The sequence below is a fragment of the Oncorhynchus gorbuscha genome, linkage group LG18 (assembly GCF_021184085.1).
Source record: "Oncorhynchus gorbuscha isolate QuinsamMale2020 ecotype Even-year linkage group LG18, OgorEven_v1.0, whole genome shotgun sequence".
Taxonomy (NCBI): Eukaryota; Metazoa; Chordata; class Actinopteri; order Salmoniformes; family Salmonidae; genus Oncorhynchus; species Oncorhynchus gorbuscha.
In genome coordinates, this window is record NC_060190.1 from 68,031,437 (window position 1) to 68,051,388 (window position 19,952).

Below are 19,952 nucleotides of genomic sequence, written 5' to 3' on the forward strand. Positions count from 1 at the left end.
TGAGCCAACTCGTCTGACAATCGTTTTCATGCCATACATGTATGGTGTGACAACAATAGTCCGAGTTGGCTCAATAAAGCACATAAAGGTCTAGGACCAGTAGTCACCATGTCACCTTCTGACCTTAGTTCCTTTGTTATGTCTGTGTGTTAGTATGGTCCGGGCGTGAGTTGGGGTGGGTAGTCTATGTTCCTTTTTCTATAATTTGGGATTTCTGTGTTTGGACTGGTATGGTTCTCAATCAGAGGCAGCTGTCAATCGTTGTCCCTGATTGAGAACCATATTTAGGTAGTCTGGTTTCACTTTTGAGTGGTGGGTGATTATTTTCCGTGTCAGTGTTTGTTACACACGGAACTGTTTTGGTTTTGTTATTTCACGTTGTCGTTTTTTGTTTTGTTCAGTGTTCATATTTATTATTAAACAATATGGACACTTACCACGCGCCGCATTGGTCCTCCAATCCTTCCTACTACTCCTCCTCGTCAGACAACCGTTACACACCAAGCGATATTTTCACCTGTTCAGCTGGTTTTCCATTCCTCTCTCAATCATTCTGATATGCCACCTGGTCCCATCATCATCTCTATCAGGGGGATACTTGTCCTGTTTTCCAAGTCCCTTCAGCCACCTGAACACGGTGGCCTGGTCTGGTCTGGTTAGGTAGATGGAGGTTGTGCCCAGACTTGGGTTCAAATAGTATTTGTTTTATTTCACATTCTTGCTGTGCTTAATTCATCTTACCTGGCGGCGCAATAGAACCAGGTGTCAAAATGGAATTGCCCCAAAATGGTTCAAAAACCCACCCATCTGGCACTCAAGGCTGGCTGAAGAAACGCTCAAAGAAAGGGTAAAAAATACTATCCGAATCCAGGTCTGGTTGTACCTGACAGAAGCCATCAGAGAAGCCTCCTCTACATAGGCTACAGTAGATAGAACCTCCCATTAGATGCCACCCAGCTCTACAACTGTTGATATCTCCCTCTCTACTCCCTTCACCAGCCACTGCCAAATAAGCAAGAGTTAAGCTCTTTGCATGAAAACAATCTTTTCACTAATTCAAGTGGATACACTGCAAAGGCGTTGAAAGGATGCCTGTGATTTGTGACTGTTTTTTCCTGTGAGCGGAGCATGCTCTGTTGGCAATAAGATGAGCCTCTGATTGCATTGTTTGTAGTCCTCTCCCAGGACCTCTTACACAGCCACACTGTATTACTGGACAACAGATCCTGAACACTACATGAAGATTAGTGAGCTGGGAAATGCTAGCCAAGACAGACCACCCAAAAACTATTACCTAGTAACCTCCCTCCCAGTTCTAGGGGGAGGAGGGGGAGAGAAAAGAAGGCAATGAGTGAAAGACAGACGTAATATATAAAGAAGGAAACGGGGGGGAAAGGGACAGTCAGACGTCATTTATGAAGAGGGAAACGGGGCGGAAAGGAACTGTCAGACGTCATTTATGAAGAGGGAAACGGGGCGGAAAGGAACTGGCAGACGTCATTTATAAAGAGGGAAACGGGGCGGAAAGGAACTGTCAGACGTCATTTATGAAGAGGGAAACGGGGCGGAAAGGAACTGTCAGACGTCATTTATGAAGAGGGAAACGGGGCGGAAAGGAACTGTCAGACGTCATTTATAAAGAGGGAAACGGGAGGGAAAGGAACTGTCAGACGTCATTTATAAAGAGGTAAACGGGGGAAAAGGGACAATCAGACATCATTTATAAAGAGGGAAACGGGGGGAAAGGGACAATCAGACATCATTTATGAAGAGGGAAACGGGGAAAGGGACAATCAGACATCATTTATAAAGAGGGAAACGGGGGGAAAGGGACAATCAGACATAATTTATAAAGAGGGAAACGGGGGGGAAAGGGACAATCAGACATAATTTATAAAGAGGGAAATGGGGGGAAAGGGACAATCAGACATAATTCATAAAGAGGGAAACGGGGGGGAAAGGGAACTATCAGACGTAATTTATGAAGAGGGAAACGGGGGGAAAAGGGACAATCAGACATCATTTATAAAGAGGGAAACGGGAGAATAAGGGACAGTCAGACGTCATTTATAAAGAGGGAAACAGGGGAATAAGTGACAGTCAGACGTCATTTATAAAGAGGGAAACGGGAATAAGTGACAGTCTGATGTCATTTATAAAGAGGGAGACGGGAGGAAAAGGGACAGTGAGGCGTCATTTATAAAGAGGGAAACGGAGGAATAAGGGCCAGTCAGACATTCTATTTGTAGATCTTCTTGGACTATAGAGAAGTACAATACTGGAGGTTGTGGTGGGTTTGTGGTTGCTGCAGCGTTCCTGTAGCTATGTTTTGGTAAGATAATACAACACATAATTTTAGGAGAAATTAATAGCACCTCTCTTCTGTATGTTTACACGTGAATACTAACAAGTTATTTACCTAAGTCAGTTCACACTGAATCAATATGGGTGTGTTCTTCTCTGTGAAGAATGCTATGCGAAACACGAATCCTTGCAGTCGATCAAACAGTAAACTGGAATTCACAGCGGTGAGAGGAAAGCACTGCATTTTTGTAAGGGTTGATATTTTTTTCATAATGGAAAATTAAATCTGAAATTTCTAAATGGAAATTACAAGCTTCAGAAGCTTTTTGAAACCTCAAATACACTACAAGTTTTTAATTTCCTGCATTGCCAAAAAGTTACCCAGCAACAGGGTGATCAAGTTAATTAAGATCCTGAATCTGTTATTCTGGTTTGTGGGAAGGAAGTCACATTGTACTGTATCAGCAGGATGGGACAGATGATGCTGATCACTAGTGCTCGTAAAGGGACCAACGCACAAAGCCAGTTGCTTTCTCCATTGTGATTTTGTCTTGCTGTCTCTGTGCAGGGCAGAGCTGACATGGAACCTACTCTTATTCAAATCAAATTTTATTTGTTACATGCGCCCGAATACAACAGGTGTAGTTGTAGTCACCTTACAGACAAATGTGTGGAGTACAATAGAGATTGCATCATGTTATTGGAGCTGTGCTGTAGTGTTGTTGCTACGCCACTCCTGCATGACACCCCAAAAATGCCCTAATGACCGATATGTGACTGAACTAATTTTCCCCACCCTGTCTTTTCAGAATGCGGGAGAGAGACCTACGGAGCGTGTGCAGAAGGGTGCTGCTGTTGGCCGTCTGTCTGGTGTCTCTCTGGGGACAGCTGACCCTCGCTTCATCACACAGAAGTCACATAGGTATGTCAACACAATTACAGTAGATACTGTATGCATCTCTATGGGCACATCGAACACATCCTCATCATAATGATGGTGTGTAATTACTGTCAGCAAATTGTGTAATAACTTAATATGTGCAATAACGTAAACTGTTCAACTATTACGGGGTAAATGCAAAGCACCTACTATGTAACATGTTATAACACAATACTTGATGTAAAATATTTCCTATACAGTATGGCTTTACATGGCTTAACGTATCTCTTCCACCAGGTCCTCAAAGCACTTGACATTGTATGGCTTTAGTAGCTTCCAACTAGTCGATGTCAGGCCGACATTTTGGGCCAGAAAGCTCACCACAACACATTGCTATCAGCTATCGCAGTGAAGAGGTGAGGTTGTTTACAATGGTCAGGTGCAAGGATAATGTAGCCTACTGTAAAAGCAGTCATATGGATCAGTTCTTCGCTCCAACAGATCTCACTGTAAAAGCAGTCATATGGATCAGTTCTTCGCTCCAACAGATCTCACTGTAAAAGCAGTCATATGGATCAGTTCTTCGCTCCAACAGATCTCACTGTAAAAGCAGTCATATGGATCAGTTCTTCGCTCCAACAGATCTCACTGTAAAAGCAGTTGTAATGCTCCGGGTGTCGTGGGTGTGGAGTCAAACGCAGGAGACAGAGTGCAATGCTGTGCGTCTTTAATAGCACCAACGCACCACAGGGTGCTCACAATAGTAACATTCCCAAACACAGGGAATGAAAATGTACAACGGAAAAAATCACGACCAGGCACTAACACGTACCTCTACAACAGAGCCGAAGGTTACACTGCAATAATCCCGCACAACAACCAGGCGGGCCGGCTGTCTAATAAAGACAAACTAGTTATACATAAACAGGTGCTACCAATAAACATACAAGGAGGGGGAGGAAAGACAATCAGTGGCAGCTAATAGGCCAGTGACGACGACCGCCGAGCGCCACCCGCCCGGGAAGGGGAACCACCCTCGGTCGGACTCGTGACAGCCGTCATATTGATCAGTTCTTCACTCCAACAGATCTCACTGTAAAAGCAGTCATATTGATCAGTTCTTCGCTCCAACAGATCTCACTGTAAATAATTAATGGACACTTATTAGTTGTGCGACACTGAAATGAGGAGAGGCTGATGTAGACAGGAATGTACGGTGCTCTGGGGTCACATATTGATTTGGAGTTTGAACAAAAACAGACATTTGCAGCTTCAGGAGAACTGTTGTGAAGTTCAGAGTGATTTTAGTGATGGGGAGAGAGTCAGTGCTCCCCTGGGCGAAAAGGTAGAAACTGTGACATCACATTGAAATAATGAGGTCACAACGATACCCGACTGGAGAGACGTCTCTGCATTAGACGAAACAACAACACTGGAACAGCAACACTGATCGCAGATGAAATGAAACCCCAGGCTACTAGAGACAGGGAAAAGACCTGAAGTTTCAAATGTTCATGATAAACTCACTTGAGTACATTATTAGTCTTCCAAAAATCTTCTAGTATCCAAGCGCCTGTAGTATGGCCACAAGCCATGTTCGTTTCCACAGAGGTGGGTGCACCAATATGCGGAGTGAGTGTGATTGATTTTGAAGAGATGGCCAGACCACACAGCCACTCGACAGCCCTGGGAAGTGGACTAGTTGCCAGCCACTGGTCTCTGAGGGCAGGGCCAACACTGAGGTAATCACAAGGCAGGTCCCGCAGCTCCAGAGGTCAAGCCAAGGTCTGCCCAATAAACAAACCTCTTTAGCACCGCTGTTTATTGAGGTGGGGGCCTCGCCAGAGCAATTGAACCTTTCACCGTAACCTGACGAGAGCACAGCCGAGCACATTAATAAGACTGCAAGCCCCCAAAGCACCATCCACATTCATTAGTTATAGTCATGAGAGGGGGGGGGGGGCAGAGAAACCAGTTTTTCTTTTTGCTGGTGGGATCTACAGTATACAACTTAGATCCATGAAATCGCTGGATCAAAAGTGCGCCTGAATCACACACAACACATTAATCGTGTGGATATCTTTCAATAGCTTCATTTCATTCAAATAAAAAACATTACTATGAACAGATCCATTTTTTTCTCTCATTTTGAAAACAGCAATCAGGCTCTCTCTGATTTGTTAGTCAGTCAGCAGCCGGATGGCCAGATGCTGAAATGCAGTGGAAAGGAAACCGGGCGTGAAAAACACATTGGCCAAGCTGATTGTGTGATGCGGTGTGACAGCTATGCTTTTCTGGAGATGAAATGCTCACACTCTGTTACATCTCACAGTGTAAGGGATTAAACCTTACTGCTCATAGATGCTGTAAAACTCGAATCCCAAAATGTATTCAATTTTTTATTTTATTTTGTTGGTTTATGTTGGGTTTAAGGTTTAACAAACGTCACATGAGACTGTGCAGATATGCTTATGAGTTGAAATTGTGCAGTCATTCCCCCTCATTTGCCTTCCAGTGCCATATTTGCATATTTGCTTATGGTGAATACTTTGTAAAAACTGTGTAATGCACTCTAATGGATCATTCTCACACTGGTTCTTATGCTCCATGAGATACTTGTTTTTTTATGCAAATATGCATTAGCATTTTAGTCAAAAACATGTTTTTTTTTATTTAACCAGGCAAGTCAGTTAAGAACACATTCTTATTTACAATGACAGCCTACCCCAGCCAAACCCAGACGACGCTGGGCCAATTGTGCGCCTCCCTATGTGACTCCCAATCACGGCCGGAGGTGATTCGAACCAAGGACTGTAGTGACACCTATTGAACTGAGATGCAGCAGATCATGGTGGTTTGGATACTTATGTCTTCTTTGATGGGAGATTTTCATTTTTGAATTTCTACAGGGAGCTACTACTGCCTGTCAGTCGCAGTGGCATCACCTGACACCTGTCACACAGGTCTTGTGTGATCAATTAACGAGAATCTAACAACCATATAGTGCGTACCATAGATGTTTCACTGAAAAAGGTCACATCGACAGAGGGTCGATCACAGGGTGCAGAGGTCATTGTTATGACTAGCATTATGTGAACCAACCATGACTTGGTTCTGTCTAATCTCTTGTCTGTTTAGACTAGAAACCAAATGTTTAAGTCAGAGAAGCCTCTACCGATATTTACTATTTTCTTCTGTGTTGAAACAACCCATAACCTGTTCCTGCCTTCAGCTTTTCCATTTTAATAATCAAATCATATTGACTCTGTACCGGTATCCCCTGTACAGTCGTGGCCAAAAGTTTTGAGAATGACACAAGTATTAATTCCACAAAGTTTGCTGCCTCAGTGTCTTTAGATATTTTTGTCAGATGTTACTATGGAATACTGAAGTATAATTACAAGCATTTCATAAGTGTCAAAGGCTTTTATTGACAATTACATGAAGTCGATGCAAAGAGTCAATATTTGCTGTGTTTACCCTTCTTTTTCAAGACCTCTGCAATCTGTCCCCTGGCATGCTGTCAATGAACTTCTGGGCCACATCCTGACTGATGGCAGCCCATTCTTGCATAATCAATGCTTGGAGTTTGTCAGAATTTGTGGGGTTTTGTTTGTCCACCCACCTCTTGAGGATTGACCACAAGTTCTCAATGGGATTAAGGTCTGGGGAGTTTACTGGCTATGGACCCAAAATATCGATGTTTTGATCCCCGAGCCACATTGTTATCACTTTTGCATTATGGCAAGGTGCTCCATCATGCTAGAAAAGGCATTGTTCGTCACCAAACTGTTCCTGGATGGTTGGGAGAAGTTGCTCTCGGAGGATGTGTTGTTACCATTCTTTATTCATGGCTGTGTTCTTAGGCAAAATTATGAGTGAGCCCACTCACTTGGCTGAGAAGCAACCCCACACATTAATGGTCTCAGGTTTCCTTACTGTTAGCATGACACAGGACTGATTGTAGCACTCACCTTGTTTTCTCCGGGCAAGCTTTTTTCCAGATGCCCCAAACAATCGGAAAGGGGATTCATCAGAGAAAATTACTTTACCCCAGTCCTCAGCAGTCCAATCCCTGTACCTTTTGCAGAATATCAGTCTGTCCCTGATGTTTTTCCTGGAGAGAGGTGGCTTCTTTGCTGCCCTTCTTGACAGCAGGCCATCCTCCAAATGTCTTCGCCTCACTGTGTGTGCAGGTGCACTCACACCTGCCTGCTGCCATTCCTGAGCAAGCTCTGTACTGGGGGTGCCCCGATCCCGCAGCAGAATCAACTTTAGGAGACGGTCTTGGCGCTTGCTGGACTTTTTTGGGCGCATTGGAGGCTTTCTTCACAACAATTGAACCGCTCTTTCTTTGAAGTTCTTGATGATCTGATACATGGTTGATTTAGGTGCAGTCTTACTGGCAGCAATATCCTTGCCTGTGAAGCGCTTTTTGTGCAAAGCTATGATGACGGCACGTGTTTCCTTGCAGGTAACCATGGTTGACTGTCACATTCTGACCATTATTGTTGTTTTTTTCTATGTTTTGTTTGATCAGGGTGTGATATGAGTGGGCATTCTATGTTGCATGTCTAGTCAGTCTGTTTCTATGTGTTTTGGCCTGATATGGTTCTCAATCAGTGGCAGGTGTCGTTGTCTCTGATTGGGAACCATATTTAGGTAGCCTGTTTTGTATTGTGGTTCGTGGGTTATTGTCTATGTGTAGTTGCCTGTGTCTGCACTCGTTGTCATAGTATTATGTTCGTTTTGTTGTTTTTGTTTAAGTGTTCTTCGTGTTTTTTCGTCATTCAATAAAATAATGGATTCACACCACGCTGCGCTTTGGTTTACTCCATACGATGATCGTGACAGAATAACCCACCAACAATGGACCAAGCAGCGTGGTAACGGCCAGCAGCAGCAGCGGCAAAGAACGCAGGACTCATGGACTTAGGAGGAGATTCTGGACGGCGAAGGACCCTGGGCACAGCCAGGGGAATATCGCCGCCCAAAGCAGAGCTGGAGGCAGCGAAAGCAAAGAGGCACCGGTATGAGGAGGCAGCACGGCAGAGTGGCTGGAAGCCCAAGAAGAAGCAGCCCCAAAAATGTATTGGGGAGGCACACGGAGAGTGTTGTGAAGCCAGGTAGGAGACCTGCGCCAACTTCCCGTGCTTGTCAGAGAGTGAGAGGGACCGGGCAGGCACCGTGTTATGCGGTGGAGCGCAAGGTCTCCCCAGTGCGTGTGCATAGCCCAGTGCGGTACATTCCAGCTCCTCGTATCAGCCTGGCTAGAGTGGGCATCGAGCCAGGTGCCATGAAGCCGGCTTTACGCATCTGGTCTCCAGTGCGTCTCCTCGGGCCGGCATATATGGCACCAGCCTTACGCATGGTGTCCCCGGTTCGCCAGCACAGCCCAGTGCGGGCTATGCCACCTCGCCGCACTGGCCTGGCTACCGGGAGCATTCAACCAGGTAAGGTTGGGCAGGCTCGGTGCTCAAGAGCTCCAGTGTGCCTGCACGGTCCGGTCTATCCAGTGCCACCTCCACGCACCAGCCCTCTGGTGGCAGCCCCCCGCAACAGTCTGTCTCTCCGTCTCATCGCTACAGGTGCTCCCACCTGTCCAGAGCTGCCAGAGCCTTCCTCCTGCCCAGCACTGTTAGAGTATCCCGTCTGTCCTGACCCGTCAGAAGCGTCAGTCTATCCTGAGCTGTCAGAGCCGCCAGTCTGTCCTGAGCCATCAGTCAGCCAGGATTTGCCAGAGCCGTCAGTCAGCCAGGAGCTACCAGAGCCGTCAGCCAGCCAGAAGCTGCCAGAGCCGTCAGCCAGCCAGGAGCTGCCAGAGCTGTCAGCCAGCCAGGAGCTACCAGAGCCGTCAACCAGCCAGGAGCTGCCAGAGCCGTCAGCCAGCCAGGAGCTGCCAGAGCCGTCAGCCAGTCCGGAGCTGCTCCTCAGTCCAGAACTGCCCCTCAGTCCGGAGCTGCCCCTCAGTTCGGAGCTGCCCCTCAGTCCGGAGCTGCCCCTCAGTCCAGAGGCGCTCCTCAGTCCAGGAGGGCCTTTAATTAGGGTCTAAAACCCAAGGTCAGAGGCGAGGGTCGCCACTCTAAAGAGGTTCTTGAAGAGGGAAATGACTATGGTGGAGTGGGGTCCACGTCCCGCGCCAGAGCCGCCACCGCAGCCAGATGCCCACCCAGACCCTCCCCTATAGGTTTAGGTTTTGCGGCTGGAGTCCGCACCTTAGGGGGGTTACTGTCACACTCTGACCATTATTTGAGTTGTTTGTTTCTGTTTTGTTTGGTCATAGTGTGATATGAGTGGGCATTCTATGTTGCATGTCTAGTTAGTCTGTTTCTATGTGTTTTGGCCTGATATGGTTCTCAATCAGTGGCAGGTGTTTTCATTGTTTCTGATTGGGAACCATATTTAGGTAGCCTGTTTTGTATTGTGGTTCGTGGGTTATTGTCTATGTGTAGTTGCCTGTGTCTGCACTCGTTGTCATAGCATCATGTTCGTTTTGTTGTTTTTGTTTAAGTGTTCTTCCTGTTTTTTCGTCATTCAATAAAACAATGGATTCACACCACGCTGCGCTTTGGTCTACTCCATACGACGATCGTGACATTGACAGAGGAAGAACAATGATTCCAAGCACACTCTCCTTTTAAAGCTTCCAATCTGTTATTTGACCTCAATCGGCATGACAGAGTGTTCTTCAGCCTTGTCCTCGTCAACACTCTGTGTTAACAAGAGAATCACTGACATGATGTCAGCTGGTCCTTTTGTGGCAGGGCTGAAATGCAGTGGAAATGTTTTTTGGGGATTCAGTTCATTTGCATGGCAAAGAGGGACTTTAATTAAATGCAATTAATCTGATCACTCTCCATTCTGGAGTATATGCAACATGCCATCATACAAACTGAGGCAGCAGACTTTGTGAAAAGTAATACTTGTGTCATTCTCAAAACTTTTGGCCACGACTGTATATAGCCTCACTATTATTATTGTACTGATGGTCTTGAATTTTTTGTTACTTTTATTTCTTATTTGTCTTAAAACTGCGTTGTTGATTAAGGGATTGTATGTAAGCATTTCACTGTAAGGTCTACTACATGTCACGCCTTGGTCATTGTTTCTTGTGTTTTTGTTATATGTTTGGGTAGGCCAGGGTGTGACATGGGTTTATATGTTGTGTTTCGTATTGGGGTTTGTATTTATTGGGATTGTGTATGATTATGGGTGTGTCTAGTTAGGCTTGGCTGCCTGAGGCGATTCCCAATTGGAGTCAGGTGTTTCTCGTTGTCTCGGATTGGGAACCGTATTTAGGTAGCCTGAGTGCGCGTTGTATTTACATTTACATTTAACATTTACATTTAAGTCATTTAGCAGACGCTCTTATCCAGAGCGACTTACAAATTGGTGCATTCACCTTATGACATCCAGTGGAACAGTCACTTTACAATAGTGCATCTAAATCTTAAAGGGGGGGGTGAGAGGGAATACTTATCCTATCCTAGGTATTCCTTAAAGAGGTGGGGTTTCAGGTGTCTCCGGAAGGTGGTGATTGACTCCGCTGTCCTGGCGTCGTGAGGGAGTTTGTTCCACCATTGGGGGGCCAGAGCAGCGAACAGTTTTGACTGGGCTGAGCGGGAGCTGTACTTCCTCAGTGGTAAGGAGGCGAGCAGGCCAGAGGTGGATGAACGCAGTGCCCTTGTTTGGGTGTAGGGCCTGATCAGAGCCTGGAGGTACTGAGGTGCCGTTCCCCTCACAGCTCCGTAGGCAAGCACCATGGTCTTGTAGCGGATGCAAGCTTCAACTGGAAGCCAGTGGAGAGAACGGAGGAGCGGGGTGACGTGAGAGAACTTGGGAAGGTTGAACACCAGACGGGCTGCAGCGTTCTGGATGAGTTGAAGGGGTTTAATGGCACAGGCAGGGAGCCCAGCCAACAGCGAGTTGCAGTAGTCCAGACGGGAGATGACAAGTGCCTGGATTAGGACCTGCGCCGCTTCCTGTGTGAGGCAGGGTCGTACTCTGCGGATGTTGTAGAGCATGAACCTACAGGAACGGGCCACCGCCTTGATGTTGGTTGAGAACTACAGGGTGTTGTCCAGGATCACGCCAAGGTTCTTAGCGCTCTGGGAGGAGGACACAATGGAGTTGTCAACCGTGATGGCGAGATCATGGAACGGGCAGTCCTTCCCCGGGAGGAAGAGCAGCTCCGTCTTGCCGAGGTTCAGCTTGAGGTGGTGATCCGTCATCCACACTGATATGTCTGCCAGACATGCAGAGATGCGATTCGCCACCTGGTCATCAGAAGGGGGAAAGGAGAAGATTAGTTGTGTGTCGTCTGCATAGCAATGATAGGAGAGACCATGTGAGGTTATGACAGAGCCAAGTGACTTGGTGTATAGCGAGAATAGGAGAGGGCCTAGAACAGAGCCCTGGGGGACACCAGTGGTGAGAGCGGAGACAGATTCTCGCCACGCCACCTGGTAGGAGCGACCTGTCAGGTAGGACGCAATCCAAGCGTGGGCCACGCCGGAGATGCCCAACTCGGAGAGGGTGGAGAGGAGGATCTGATGGTTCACAGTATCGAAGGCAGCCGATAGATCTAGAAGGATGAGAGCAGAGGAGAGAGAGTTAGCTTTAGCAGTGCGGAGCGCCTCCGTGATACAGAGGAGAGCAGTCTCAGTTGAATGACTAGTCTTGAAACCTGACTGATTTGGATCAAGAAGGTCATTCAGAGAGAGATAGCGGGAGAGCTGGCCAAGGACGGCACGTTCAAGAGTTTTGGAGAGAAAAGAAAGAAGGGATACTGGTCTGTAATTGTTGACATCGGAGGGATCGAGTGTAGGTTTTTTCAGAAGGGGAGCAACTCTCGCTCTCTTGAAGACGGAAGGGACGTAGCCAGCGGTCAGGGATGAGTTGATGAGCGAGGTGAGGTAAGGGAGAAGGTCTCCGGAAATGGTCTGGAGAAGAGGGGAGGGGATAGGGTCAAGCGGGCAGGTTGTTGGGCGGCCGGCCGTCACAAGACGCGAGATTTCATCTGGAGAGAGAGGGGAGAAAGAGGTCAGAGCACAGGGTAGGGCAGTGTGAGCAGAACCAGCGGTGTCGTTTGACTTAGCAAACGAGGATCGGATGTCGTCGACCTTCTTTTCAAAATGGTTGACGAAGTCGTCTGCAGAGAGGGAGGAGGGGGGGGAGGGGGAGGAGGATTCAGGAGGGAGGAGAAGGTGGCAAAGAGCTTCCTAGGGTTAGAGGCAGATGCTTGGAATTTAGCGTGGTAGAAAGTGGCTTTAGCAGCAGAGACAGAGGAGGAAAATGTAGAGAGGAGGGAGTGAAAGGATGCCAGGTCCGCAGGGAGGCGAGTTTTCCTCCATTTCCGCTCGGCTGCCCGGAGCCCTGTTCTGTGAGCTCGCAATGAGTCATCTAGCCACGGAGCGGGAGGGGAGGACCGAGCCGGCCTGGAGGATACGGGACATAGAGAGTCAAAGGATGCAGAGAGGGTGGAGAGGAGGGTTGAGGAGGCAGAATCAAGGGATAGGTTGGAGAAGGTTTGAGCGGAGGGAAGAGATGATAGGATGGAAGAGGAGAGAGTAACGGGGGAGAGAGAGCGAAGGTTGGGACGGCGCGATACCATCCGAGTAGGGGCAGTGTGGGAGGTGTTGGATGAGAGCGAGAGGGAAAAGGATACAAGGTAGTGGTCGGAGACTTGGAGGGGAGTTGCAATGAGGTTAGTGGAAGAACAGCATCTAGTAAAGATGAGGTCGAGCGTATTGCCTGCCTTGTGAGTAGGGGGGGGAGGTGAGAGGGTGAGGTCAAAAGAGGAGAGGAGTGGAAAGAAGGAGGCAGAGAGGAATGAGTCAAAGGTAGACGTGGGGAGGTTAAAGTCGCCCAGAACTGTGAGAGGTGAGCCGTCCTCAGGAAAGGAGCTTATCAAGGCATCAAGCTCATTGATGAACTCTCCGAGGGAACCTGGAGGGCGATAAATGATAAGGATGTTAAACTTGAAAGGGCTGGTAACTGTGACAGCATGGAATTCAAAGGAGGCGATAGACAGATGGGTAAGGGGAGAAAGAGAGAATGACCACTTGGGAGAGATGAGGATCCCGGTGCCACCACCCCGCTGACCAGAAGCTCTCGGGGTGTGCGAGAACACGTGGGCGGACGAAGAGAGAGCAGTAGGAGTAGCAGTGTTGTCTGTGGTGATCCATGTTTCCGTTAGTGCCAAGAAGTCGAGGGACTGGAGGGAGGCATAGGCTGAGATGAACTCTGCCTTGTTGACCGCAGATCGGCAGTTCCAGAGGCTACCGGAGACCTGGAACTCCACGTGGGTCGTGCGCGCTGGGACCACCAGATTAGGGTGGCCGCGGCCACGCGGTGTGGAGCGTTTGTATGGTCTGTGCAGAGAGGAGAGAACAGGGATAAACAGACACATAGTTGACAGGCTACAGAAGAGGCTACGCTAATGCAAAGGAGATTGGAATGACAAGTGGACTACACGTCTCGAATGTTCAGAAAGTTAAGCTACGTAGCAAGAATCTTATTATCTTTTATACAAAGACGGCTATGTAGCTAGCTGAGAAGAAATTGCTAAGATTAGACAAATCAAACCGTTGTGCTATAATGAAATATAATGAAATGTAATGAAAAAGTTATACTACCTGCGGGAAGTGCGATGCGACCACTCGCTCCAAACCATACCATCCCGGGTGATTGTACCTGTCTCTGTGTTAGTCACCAGATAGGCTGTAATTAGTTCACGTTCTGTTTGTTGTTTTCTTCTTCAGTTATTTCATGTACCACTATTATCTTCATTAAAAGTCATGAGTAACCTACACGCTGCATTTCGGTCTGACTCTCTTCAAACAACAGACGAATGACGTTAAACTACACCTGTTTTATTCGGCGCATGTGACAAATAAAATTCGATTTGATTTGAAATCAAACAGTCACTGTAATGTATTTCCTGCTTCCATTTCCCCCCTGAAATATATAGTATATTGTCTTCTAACAGTGAGATAATGACATCAGACTGGTTCTGATGGGAGCCTTGCAGATTTGTAATGGTGTACATCAAGTAGCCTACAGCCAAAATAGGGCAGAGAGAACAGCATAGCTCTGGGACTAGTGCTGTCATTCTGCTGGGCAGCGGGCAGGCAGTGGTGGCAGAGCAGGTAATGGCCTCCCTAGGGACAGAGCTGAGCGTGGTGGAGAAGACAGAGCGTGTGTGTGGTCCATGTCAATGTATCGAGATGAGGAGATAAAGATGAGGAAACGGAAGTGATGGAGATGTGGGGCCTGTTTGAAATGCGCTGTTGGTGACAGACAGGGGAGGGGGTCAGGTCAGGTGGCTCTGTTTCCTAGTGGTAGACCACTGAGATTAGTCCCATGCTATAGACCTCTCTGAATGGCAGCTGGTTATATGAGCTGGGAGGATGTGAGGTATGATGCACTGTTTATCCATGAAGGACTGAGGAAGACATTTGATATAGAAATACAATTTGTTTAAGAAGTGGACAGTAAACGCTTAGAGATTTGAATCTTTCATATGCAGACTGCAGTATGTTGTTCTTCTTCTGTGCTTTGTGAGGTGTTTAGGAACTTTGCCACATCAGGTGAATTATTTATCGTGCATAACAGAAAGACATGAGTTGATTTGCTTGAATGTTAACAATACCTTACACTTACAAGCATTGTTGGGTTAGTATGAACAACAACAACTATCACACAAGAGTGGTTACTACTGTAGTTGTCAGGTTAAAAATGGTTACTACTGTAGTTATCACGTTAAGAGTGGTTACTACTGTACTGTAGTTGTCAGGTTAAAAGTGGTTACTACTATAGTTATCAGGTTAAGAGTGGTTACTACTGCACTGTAGTTGTCAGGTTAAAAGTGGTTACTACTGTAGTTATCAGGTTAAGAGTGGTTACTACTGTACTGTAGTTGTCAGGTTAAAAGTGGTTACTACTGTAGTTATCAGGTTAAGAGTGGTTACTACTGTACTGTAGTTGTCAGGTTAAAAGTGGTTACTACTGTAGTTATCAGGTTAAGAGTCGTTACTGCTGTAGTTGTCAGGTCAAGAGTGGTTTAATTAGACATTAGTTGAGTGTCTCTAAATGATCTCAAATGATCTTTCATTGTACTAACGGACCCCCTGCTGTGGCCCAGCGTTTCACACATCTCTGCAGTGATTACCCTCTCCTGTCCTTCTCCAATTAGAGTTCCAATATAATGACATTATCCCACACCACATTGGAAGCTAGTTACCTGCCTCTAACTACCCTGCAACTCAAAAGAAACCTGGTGGCTTTTAGATTTTAATAGAAATGAGGGATCCTTGATCTTCGATTCGATGATAATGAATTTGCAGTGATGATGAATGCAATTAGCGGAGAAGTGCTAACAGCGTAGCAGTAATTGGGTCTACACTGAGAGCCTTGCCCTTACCTGGAAATTGGAACCCCTTTTAAGTTCAGTCAATTGTGTTGTTGTTAACTGGAAACACTTGGTTGAGGCTGAGCACCGAGGATATCACCTTCCAAATTGGCCACCGTCCCATTCTTTTGCACTCTGATTTTAACACTCTCTGTTGAATTTCTAATGCCTTGAATCATTTAGAGCAATAAATATGTCAATGATGGGCATTATATACTATAAAGATTATATGGTGGTATTGTGTCAAAGTCGGGATTATGGTTCAGAACATGTTCCTCTTGGTTGTGTGTGATTAGCTCGTGATTGAGCTGAAATATTTGGCACATGTAGGCTAAATATATAGGCCTATGTGCTATTTACAGGGAGCATGTTTAGTACATGGTTAAAGATCATGAGTTGTGTCAGTTCAATGTATTTTTCCTTTTTTCTTTTGGTGATTGAAAACATTTCTTCAAGTGCTCATTAAGATTATGATATTTCTACAGAGAGGGATAGTAGCATTTTGGAGGAAGTATTAACATTTGGCAGAAGATCATGGATATTTATGTTATCCTTGACGTCATGATTCTAATCAAATGTGGTGAGTGATGACTGGTTCTCTTCATGGTGAGCTATGATTGGCTCATACCACTTTCTAGAAGACATTTTATTTTCTAAGACTTATTCAGTTTAAAGTAGAAGCTAATGGGGATCCAAATAAATACACCATCGTACAACATATCTCTTCCATTCCCTCTGGGTAATATGTTTTTGGGCTCTTTATTGTTATTATGCTTTATTTCCCTCCCACAGCCGAGGCATAGCTTACCATCTGACTGAGTGTTTCAAATAGCTTAGCATCTGACTGAATATTTAAAATAGCTTAGCATCTGACTGAATGTTTCAAATAGCTTAGCATCTGACTGAATGTTTCAAAAAGCTTAGCATCTGACTGAATGTTTCAAATAGCTTAGCATCTGACTGAATATTTAAAATAGCTTAGCATCTGACTGAATGTTTCAAATAGCTTAGCATCTGACTGAATGTTTCAAAAAGCTTAGCATCTGACTGAATGTTTCAAATAGCTTAGCATCTGACTGAATATTTAAAATAGCTTAGCATCTGACTGAATGTTTCAAATAGCTTAGCATCTGACTGAATGTTTCAAAAAGCTTAGCATCTGACTGAATGTTTCAAAAAGCTTAGCATCTGACTGAATGTTTCAAAAAGCTTAGCATCTGACTGAATATTTCAAGTAGCTTAGCATCTGACTGAATGTTTCAAATAGCCTACCATCAGAGTGTTTTGTCACAGTGCTATCCCAACATTGCTGACAATAAATCAGGCAAGTTTAATTTCCTCTTCTAAACACTAATTCCCATGCTGTTATTACTGTTGCAGATTGACGGCCCCTGATTGTTAATTAAAGAAATGTGCTTTAATAACTGTCCTTTGAAGTGCAGTTAGATAATATAAATCCTACCAGACATTTACCAGTGCTCATCCCCAGCCAAGAAACATTAAACAGGGTTTTCAGTGGCAGTCACAGAGCCCTGGGTCGTCTCTTCTTCCACTCCTTTCTTTTCAGCCATGCTACGATGGAAATGTAAGCTTCAAAAATTAAATCTATCAATCGCCTCTCCATCTCTCAGCTGTGCTCGATATCTCCTTTAGCCCCCGGCTTGCATCTCTCTGTTGGAATGAAGTACAGCACAGCACAGCACAGTGTCCACATCGAACCCATAAAAAACACAACCAAGGCTGAGCAGCACGTTTTATGTGAATGGAGCATAAAATATAATGGGTGGGACTGCTGGATAGTTTCTGGAAATTGCTTTTTTTAAAGGTCTCTTGACATTGTTCTGCAGTGTGGCCTATTAGGGAAAGGCACATACTCACATAGATATTGTGAGTTGAGAGAAAATGGTCAGGTCATATTCACCTTGACCTGGGGGTGACTATAGCAACTCAGCAGCTGGGCACTACAGGTCGGTTGGTGAATACCCAAATCCATTGTTCTCCAAGGCAATCCACTATTTAGTATGAGAACGGATATTACTGCACATAGTATAGGTAATATTCCATATTTGGTCATAAGTGGATTTCAAAACATATACCGTGCATTTGAAAAGTATTCAGACCCCTTAAATTTTTCCAAATTGGTTAGGTTACAGCCTTATTCAAAAATGTATTAAATTGTATTTTCCCTAATCACTCTACATACAATAACCCATAATGACAAAGAAAAAATGATTTTTAGACTTTTTGCTAATTTGTATAAAAAAACTGAAATATCACATTTACATAAGTACAATATTTACTCTGTACTTTGTTGAAGCAATTTTGTCAGCAATTACAGCCTTGAGTCTTCTTAGGTATGACGCTACAAGCTTGGCACACCTGTATTTGGGGAGTTTCTCCCATTCTTCTATGCAGATCCTCTCAAGCTCTGTCAGGTTGGAAGGGGAGTGTTGCTGTACAGCTATTTTCAGGTCTCTCCAGAGATGTTCGATTGGGTTCAAGTCTGTGCTCTGGCTGGGCCACTTAAGGACATTCAGAGACTTGTTCCGAAGCCACTCCTGCGCTGTGTTGGCTGTGTGCTTAGGGTCGCTGTCCTGTTGGAAGATTAACATTTGCCGCAGTTTGAGGTCCTGAGCACTCTGTAACAAGTTTTCATCAAGGATCTCTTTGCGCCATTCATCTTTGCCTAAATGCTGATTAGTCTCTCTGTCCCTGAGTCTCATCCCCACAGCATGATGCTGCCCCCACCATGCTTCACCGTAGTGATGGTGCCAGGTTTCCTCCAGACGTGACGCTTGGCATTCAGGCCAAAGAGTTCAATCTTGGTTTCATCAGACCAGAGAATCTTGTTTCTCATGGTCTGAGAATCTTTAGATGCCTTTTGGCAAACTGCAAGCGGGCTGTCATGTGGCTTTCATCTGGCCACTCTACCAGAAATGCTTGATTGGTGGAGTGCTGCAGAGATGGTTATCCTTCTGGAAGGTTCTCCCATCTCCACAAAGGAACTCTGGAACTCTGTCAGAGTGAAAATCAGTTTGGCCAGGCGGCCAGCTGTAGGAAGAGTCTTAGTGGTTCTGAATTTCTTTAATATAAGAATGATGGAGGCCACTATGTTCTTGGGGACCTTCAATGCAGCAGATTTTTTGGTTTGTTCCCTTCCCCAGATCTGTGCCTCGACACAATCCTGTCTCAGAGCTCTACGGACAATTCCTTCGACCTCATGACTTTGTTTTTGCTTTGACGTGCAATGTCAACTGTGGGACTGTAACGGCGTTCGTCTGTTGAAAGAAGATAGTCGGACCGAAATGCAGCGTGTAGGTTACTCATGACTTTAATGAAATAAATCACGGTACATGAAATAACTGAATACTAAATACAAAAACAGCAGAACGGAACGTGAAACTAATTACACCCTACTGGTGACTACAACACAGAGACAGGAACCATCACCCACGAATTACAAAGTTAACTCAGGCTACCTAAATACGGTTCCATTTACATTTACATTTACATTTACATTTACATTTACATTTAAGTCATTTAGCAGACGCTCTTATCCAGAGCGACTTACAAATTGGTGCATTCACCTTATGACATCCAGTGGGACAGTCACTTAACAATAGTGCATCTAAAACTTAGGGGGGGGGTGGGGTGAGAGGGATTACTTAACCTATCCTAGGTATTCCTTAAAGAGGTGGGGTTTCAGGTGTCTCCGGAAGGTGGTGATTGACTCCGCTGTCCTGGCGTCGTGAGGGAGTTTGTTCCACCATTGGGGGGGCCAGGGCAGCGAACAGTTTTGACTGGGCTGAGCGGGAGCTGTACTTCCTCAGTGGTAGGGAGGCGAGCAGGCCAGAGGTGGATGAACGCAGTGCCCTTGTTTGGGTGTAGGGCCTGATCAGAGCCTGGAGGTACTGAGGTGCCGTTCCCCTCACAGCTCCGTAGGCAAGCACCATGGTCTTGTAGCGGATGCGAGCTTCAACTGGAAGCCAGTGGAGAGAACGGAGGAGCGGGGTGACGTGAGAGAACTTGGGAAGGTTGAACACCAGACGGGCTGCGGCGTTCTGGATGAGTTGAAGGGGTTTAATGGCACAGGCAGGGAGCCCAGCCAACAGCGAGTTGCAGTAATCCAGACGGGAGATGACAAGTGCCTGGATTAGGACCTGCGCCGCTTCCTGTGTGAGGCAGGGTCGTACTCTGCGGATGTTGTAGAGCATGAACCTACAGGAACGGGCCACCGCCTTGATGTTAGTTGAGAACGACAGGGTGTTGTCCAGGATCACGCCAAGGTTCTTGGCGCTCTGGGAGGAGGACACAATGGAGTTGTCGACCGTGATGGCGAGATCATGGAACGGGCAG

General features: G+C 46.0%; 1 protein-coding gene across 2 annotated transcripts in view; it reads left to right on the forward strand.

The window, feature by feature from the left end:
* LOC124002482 (chemokine-like protein TAFA-2) overlaps positions 1 to 19,952 on the forward strand; it is a 166,199-nt gene that overhangs the window by 103,561 nt on the left and 42,686 nt on the right. For both annotated transcript variants that reach the window (XM_046309900.1, XM_046309901.1), the window contains exon 2: positions 3,114 to 3,226. In XM_046309900.1, coding sequence (XP_046165856.1) covers positions 3,115 to 3,226 — 112 coding nt within the window. In that variant the 5' untranslated portion in view covers position 3,114. The remainder of the gene's footprint in view (positions 1 to 3,113; positions 3,227 to 19,952) is intronic.